Here is a 6,950-nt window from a genome sequence, read left to right on the forward strand (position 1 = left end):
ACCTATGGGAAAGTTTCGTAGAGCAGTGTGCAGAGAAGCTGCGTGGCTACTCTCTCCTTTTTCCAGAGCTGTATGCATATGCACCTCTCAAACAGTTTTATAAAATGTGCTTTAAAGAGTTCATCAGCTCTGACTTTTTTTCCCTCTGGTGACATGATAGTCATTTGTACAGCCAGTAATTGAAATGTCACCAACAGCCAATTATAATTTCATGTGGGGAATAAGCAGTTAAGCTCTTTAAACAAAAGGTCTCTTTGTCCAGAACTACCTTTGGTGTTAAAACAGGAAGTGTAAAGGCAAGTAAAAATCATAACTCTGAGCAGAAGGCATATTGTTCTCTATGGAATGGCTTCATGAGTTGTTTGCAACTCCCTTTTTATTATTAATTTTTAAGGGAAATTATACAACTGCAACTATGAAATTTCTGTCCCATTCTTCATACTACCATGTAGTTCTTCCAAGTGATTACCCTGCCTCCTCTGATAATTCATTTTCTTTGCTGAAGTAATATTTAAGACTGGGAATTGGCTTTTGACTTGTATCTCCTAATAATATCAACATTGCTGTTATTCCAAGTACAGTCTGTGTTAGTTCATGAACTAAGTGTGTATGCATGTGTGTTTAATATAACTTAGTGTTCTGACAGCACAGAAAACACAGGCATAGTACAATATATCTACAATATCAAACTAAAGAAAAGTTTTTATCTTTCATGAAAGTTTTCTGGTGGAACTTGATAAATATTTTTTATGTATCATCTCTTTATATGGCTTTATTTTTTCATTGAATTTCTTTATTAAAAACAAACAAAAAACCCCCCAACCCTCCACCACATTTGCAAATAAGTAAGTCTTCTTCAAGTTTAATTGATGACTGTGTGTCCAATTAAAAATCATAGTAGTACATGGGAAATTCAGGTCATGGCAACCTTTTCTCTTGTGTTTATTCATTGCACCTGCAGGATTCCCCCTCCTCCATCCCCAAATAAAGTATCTGATGATAAGATCTGCTTGTTAAATGCATTTAACAAATCAATGCTAATCCATTGGTGTGGCAGGTGGCACGTCGCTGGGGGATTCAGAAAAATAGGCCAGCTATGAACTATGATAAACTTAGCCGATCACTTCGCTATTATTATGAAAAGGGAATCATGCAAAAGGTGAGTGGCTAATTTTATATTAAATTTCACCAAAGTGTTGCATGTTAGTCGCTAAGTCGGTTTATGAGGAGTAATTGTAACTGCATTGCTGAGGTAGGTTTTTCATCTATTTAGGCAAACACTAAGCTTTTTCACCTACCAGGTCCAGTATATGGATCAAGATATTTTTTTCTGTGTAAAAAAGTCTGTGGTTTTAGTTCACTCAATGCACATCATGATTATAAGGAAGGAGGTAACATTCAAAAATATCCAAAGGAGCTTCCTGGCACCTGGGAAAGGCAAACAGTAGAGTATGGTATGAATAATGTTTTGCAGATCTAAATTAGCTGCCCAGCATTTGGGTACTTTGGTAAGTGCAAGATAGGGGAGAAAAATGATACCTATTAACATACCAAATACTTTAATATTTTACCAATAGTGTTGTAATAATACCATTTTTAAGTGGAATTTAATATTTTATAATAGGCTGAATTATGAGAAATATTTAACAATAATTTATATATAACAGTCTGGTCTTGCTGACAGTATTCAACCCGTCCTTCTACTGTGGCTTGCTGATTTACATGTATGTTTTTAAATCTTGCTATGTAGTACTATGTAGATTGACTGAGAAATCAATAGGAGAGACCTGTCTGCTGCATCTACAAAACTGGCAGGTGTGATCAAAGATCATAATGAACACCTTGTGCTGTAAAACTTGTTCCATATCTTTTCACATTAGTTTTGTGACCTGTGATGACTAACATGTTTAAACCTGCCATTTGCCAATTCCATGAATGGAAACAATGCTCTCGGCTCAAGTTACTGGGCAACTTTTCCAGTAGGTTTTGTGAAGTCTCGGTTTGGAGTTGCCTGTTACAAGTTCTCTTGCTTTGATTATGGAATCATTGTAGTGCTCTCCTTTTTCACTATCCAGGAGTCAACTTGGACAACAATCTGGGCTGGTATTGGCTTATGGTACTTCAGTAGCACAGTGCCTCATCCATTTTTCTGTGTCACGTAACTGTGCATTGAGTCTCTGCAAAGTGGACTGGAGACTGGGTCCTGTCAGGGAGAAGCAGAAATGCTTGATTTTGCTGGTGGTCCTTCAGGCAGAGGAGGTCCTCGTAGCAGGTTACAGGTCAGCTGCGTAGGCAATTGTGCTGGCACAGTTCAAAGGCAGCACAGAGGCAAGCAAGAATAAGTAGCAAAGAGAGTGAAACAAGTTGAAAAGTTGGGGATGGGAATACCATAAGGCTGATAATGCTGCCCAACCCACACATCCATTTAACATGGAAAGTTTACAAGTACTTCTGACAGCTAGCTTGCTACCTCCTAAAGTACTTTATTATCTACAAGAATGTCTTTAATACACATTTTAAAAACTAGTTTGGATGCTTATTTTTCTGGCATAGCAATGTTTGAGGTTTGCCCTGGGATGACCCTATCTGGCCAGTTAGTGTATGTTAAAAACTAATGGTGGTTGTAGATTCATAGCAGGTTTCTTTACTGCAAGATTTGTATGCACATTTTTTCGCCTTTTGTTTTAAGTTAAGCAATGATAACAGGTTATGCAAATGCCCAATATCTGAATGCAGCCTTCAGTCTGTCATGCTTACTGACATTAATTTGATAAAAAAATTCTACCACAGATACAGCCTCTACCAAAACTTTATTTGTAGAATAAATAAGCTGAAAATTCAAGGAGGTGCTTCAGACTATTTTGGACCCGTAAGAATAAAGTTAAGTTTGCAACACTTCTGCCACCTTCATTCAGTCACTTCCAATCCCACGCTAGCTGGAGTTGCAAGGAGACGATATGATCTTTATTTTAAAATAATTTTAGTAAACTGTGAGCATGCAACATGGTTCTCATTTTTTAACGTATTTCTTTAAATAAGGTGCTTGGGAAGACACTACATTGACTTTTTTTTCAAGTAAGACAACAATTCTCTGTTGGTTTTAGCTGTTTTAGCTTTTAGAAAGATGAAGCACAGACATTTAGTGCTATTTCTGAATAAGGGAAAACTTTAGGATCTTTGGACAAATTGCCCCTCCATAAGCAAATCCAAATGTCCCAGCTTTGCATGAGCAATTGCTAAGTACATGTTAGCCTGCGTATTTGCTTACGCTGTCCCTGTACAATCAACATGCACTATAACTTAAGTACTTTTATACGTAAGTATGGATCAATCTGTGTAAAGTGAAATTCAGATCTCTGTCATGCAATGTGATTCTTTTTTCCACTTCGCACACATAGTATTGGACTTGGTCATTTTATTTTGCCACTGTAGTGACAATTTGTTTACGTTTTCCAATAACAGCAGTTCCATTTGTGGTTAAGTATAGGAAGTGATCACAAGCAAATGTTTAGGAGTAGAATACCTAGTCCATCTTCCAACAGGGTATCACGTGTGGCAAAATCAAGAGCATTCTGCACAGTCTGCTTCTGCAGATCCCTGTTGTCTTTGCTAGGTCATTGCCTTACCAGTTCTGCCACTGCGTTACTAATTGTGTAATGAAGGTGAGTTCTTCACAAGACTGTTGAACTTGAGTTGCAAAACCACAAGGCCTTACACTGCACTTTTTTCTCCCCTCTTTTGTCCTAAGGTGGCTGGAGAAAGATACGTCTACAAGTTTGTTTGCGACCCTGAAGCGCTTTTTTCCATGGCTTTTCCAGACAACCAGCGCCCCTTACTGAAGACTGACATGGAGCGCCACATCAACGAGGAGGACACTGTGCCTCTGTCCCACTTTGATGAGAGCATGGTCTACATGCAGGACGGTGGCTGCTGCAACACCCACCCCTATAACGAAGGCTATGTCTATTAACAACAGTGACAATGAAGGGGGTGTTTTCCCCCTCCCTTAGGCTTCTCCTCTTTCACAAGACCCAGAGGAAAGCTGAATCGACTTCAATTCGTTTTTTAAATAGTACACTAAAAGGGGCTTTTCCTGTTGCATTACTCCTATGGTCTGCCATGGACAGCGCACTTTATTTGAAAGGGGAGGGTTGGAACCTAAACGTTATTCTGTGTAACAGGAGGAAAAGGGTGGGTTTGCTTTTTACTTAAGTTTGGAAAGGGAACAGGTTTTAAGTACAAAAAAAGCTATATCATGTCTGTTTTGTTTCATATCAGCATAAGATATTGTACATTTTCTCTGGGTATCCGTAGTACAGTTAATTCTCATTGTGCAAAATAACCACTTGATGATGGTAGCAACGCAGCGTGCCTAGGGCATTTGTTTCTTGCCATTCTTAACTGTCTTTCTGCAGTTAGAAAAGCAAAGCAAAGCATATGCCACAACATTTGATTTGGAACCTTGTAGTGGCAGACCTTGCACCTTGCCTCTGAAAACAACGAGATTATCTTGAGAGTTTTTTGTTTCGGTTTGGTTTGGTTTTTTTTCTTTTGGTATGGCCTCAAAAAAAATCCTGTTTAATGACAGAATGGCCATAAGTACAGTGACCAAGCAGCAAAATCCCTGACTTCAGACTGCAAGCTGCATGCCGTATCTGGTGCCACGTTGCTATACATATATGGCCCATGCAATGGCTTAGACATTTCAAGATCCATTTGAGGGTAGTAATTACATGTGGTAGGCTTTCTGATGATCATGTCAGCATTAAATAAAGGATCGTGATCAGGAGGGAGAAAACATTTTGTATCCTTCCATTTCCTTTGGTACATAAATAAGTTATTTAATCAATAGGAATTAACTGTACTAAGTCACATATCTAATTATGCTGTTTAGACACAGCAAGCACTCCTTGAGAAAAATATCCAATACACTAAATAGGTACTTTAGTAATTTTTAGACACGGTACCCATTAATATGCATTTAAACCTTTTACTGCTGTGTTATGTTGATAACATATATAAATACTAGATAATGCTAATGCTTCTGCTGCTGTCTTTTTCTGTAATATTCTCTTTGATGCTGAATTTACTATGACCATTTATAAGCAATGCTGTAACTACAGGTAGCATTTCAGGACAAAATAGATGACTTGAACCATTTATTGCTTAGAAAATAGCTTATGCCATAGCTGTGCTATAAGCAGCTTTTACGCGCATCCACAAATGACTAGTAAGCTTCAGCTTGCTAAGGAAAGCTCTGCAGAACCTTTTGTAATTTTTGGTGGAACGGAGACTTAGACAAACTGTCAAAGAATACCATGAAGTCGCTGTATGACGTTGTAGTGCTGGCACTGATGTTACCAATCAACTTGTTTTGGACACTAAATGTAAATGTGATCAGATATGCTCAGAAGACAATTTAAATTTTGAGGGTTTTTTTTGTTGTTGTTATTTTTTCAGATTGTTTTATTTTTTGAGAGGGGTAATCTTAAACACAAGCCACACACACTATTCTGTATGTAAAATGAAAAAAAAAAAGCCCTGACAAAAAACCCAAAATTCTAAATATTTATAAGCACCTTTTCTGAAATACAGTATTTCCTAGTTTGAAGGGAGGCAGAGGGGGTAAGATCTGGATTTCTTTTTTTGCCCAGTGAAATTTAAATAGGTGTTATCTGGAGTACTTCATTTTCCTATATTCCCAAGAAGCAGGAGGAAAATGAATGCATAACCATAAAAAAACCCCAAGAATAATTTTCATCATAATGGATGGATTTCAAAGACAATCCTAGGTGGTGGGTTAATTTTCCATCCTCTGTCAGTTAAGGCACTAGTTAAGCTATGAATATTTTAATATGCAATTAATCAAAAGTAAAGAAGTAGTGGTCACTAGAAACCACAGGTGCATAAAAAACATTTGGGCAGGTATTTAATTTACTCAGATCCATAAGACAACATATTTTATGAGAGTGTACATATGCCTTAATATGTCAACTAATTCTGTCATCCGTAAGTCTCAATGGCACTTAAATTTTCAGTGATCAACCCAGAATCAGAAGTCTAAAATTGCAGAATTAGCAAAAAGGAAAGGGAAAAGGTTGAGTAAGATTGTTTTAAAAAATGTGGTTTCCATTGAAATAAGGTTCAAATGAAACATGCTTTGATGAAAAGTCCTTGGATTGGTTTTGGTTCTTTAATGTCAGCATGGAGCGCCTCTTGCCTGTGGCAGGATGTAGGTATTTGGGAAGGGGGGTGGAAAAAAAAGGAAAAAAAAAGGAAAAAAATGCATCAAATGTGTAATATTTAAGAAGAAATATATATATATATCTGTATACGGTAGTGACTCACTGAACAAAACAAGCAATCAGACCAACATTACATGATCTCTCAGCAGAAGATATAAAAGTCTTTCACTGAACTGATTAACCCTTTTTAAAATGTACCTAAGAGGTTTATTTAAAGTTTGTTTTTATTCCGCTTTTTGTTTGTTTGGGGGTTTTTTTTGTTTGTTTGTTTGGGGTTTTCAGGTAGAATAATAAATCTGGCAGCTGATTTCTGCAAGATTGTTGTGTATTGGATTCCTAACCATTTGGACTGGAGAGGCCCCTGCAGTAAGGTTCTTGTTTTGGAAGAGGAGATGATGGTCTGTTCCCAGTGCCTAGAATGGCTTCCTGCAAAATGTAACCAAAAAAAAAGAGAAGTGAGGAGTACGTACAATTCATGTGTATGTATATATAAATTACAGCCAGGAGCAGGAGTTAGATTGCCAAAGCATCGTATTTGACTGACAAAAGGGAGGAGAATGGTATATGTGAATTTAGAGAAAGATTGATTCCGACTAAGAACACTTACACGTTTTCACAGGGCATTTTAATACCCTACTGAATTTGAATGTGGGGGTTTTGGGGCTGGGGTGAGGATGCTGGGTGTTCGTTTGGTTGGTTGGGGTT

The 6,950-nt window shown here is 37.5% G+C and overlaps 1 protein-coding gene across 4 annotated transcripts in view; it reads left to right on the forward strand.

Moving 5' to 3' along the window:
- Nucleotides 1-6,561, forward strand: part of ETV1 (ETS variant transcription factor 1) — a 66,644-nt gene extending 60,083 nt beyond the window's left edge. For all 4 annotated transcript variants that reach the window (XM_052801155.1, XM_052801140.1, XM_052801146.1 and 1 more), the window contains 2 exons: nt 1,058-1,159; nt 3,749-6,561. In XM_052801155.1, coding sequence (XP_052657115.1) covers nt 1,058-1,159; nt 3,749-3,970 — 324 coding nt within the window. In that variant the 3' untranslated portion in view covers nt 3,971-6,561. The remainder of the gene's footprint in view (nt 1-1,057; nt 1,160-3,748) is intronic.
- Nucleotides 6,562-6,950: the final 389 nt, after the last annotated feature.

Source organism: Harpia harpyja, chromosome 1 (assembly GCF_026419915.1).
Source record: "Harpia harpyja isolate bHarHar1 chromosome 1, bHarHar1 primary haplotype, whole genome shotgun sequence".
In the NCBI taxonomy this organism is placed as follows: domain Eukaryota; kingdom Metazoa; phylum Chordata; class Aves; order Accipitriformes; family Accipitridae; genus Harpia; species Harpia harpyja.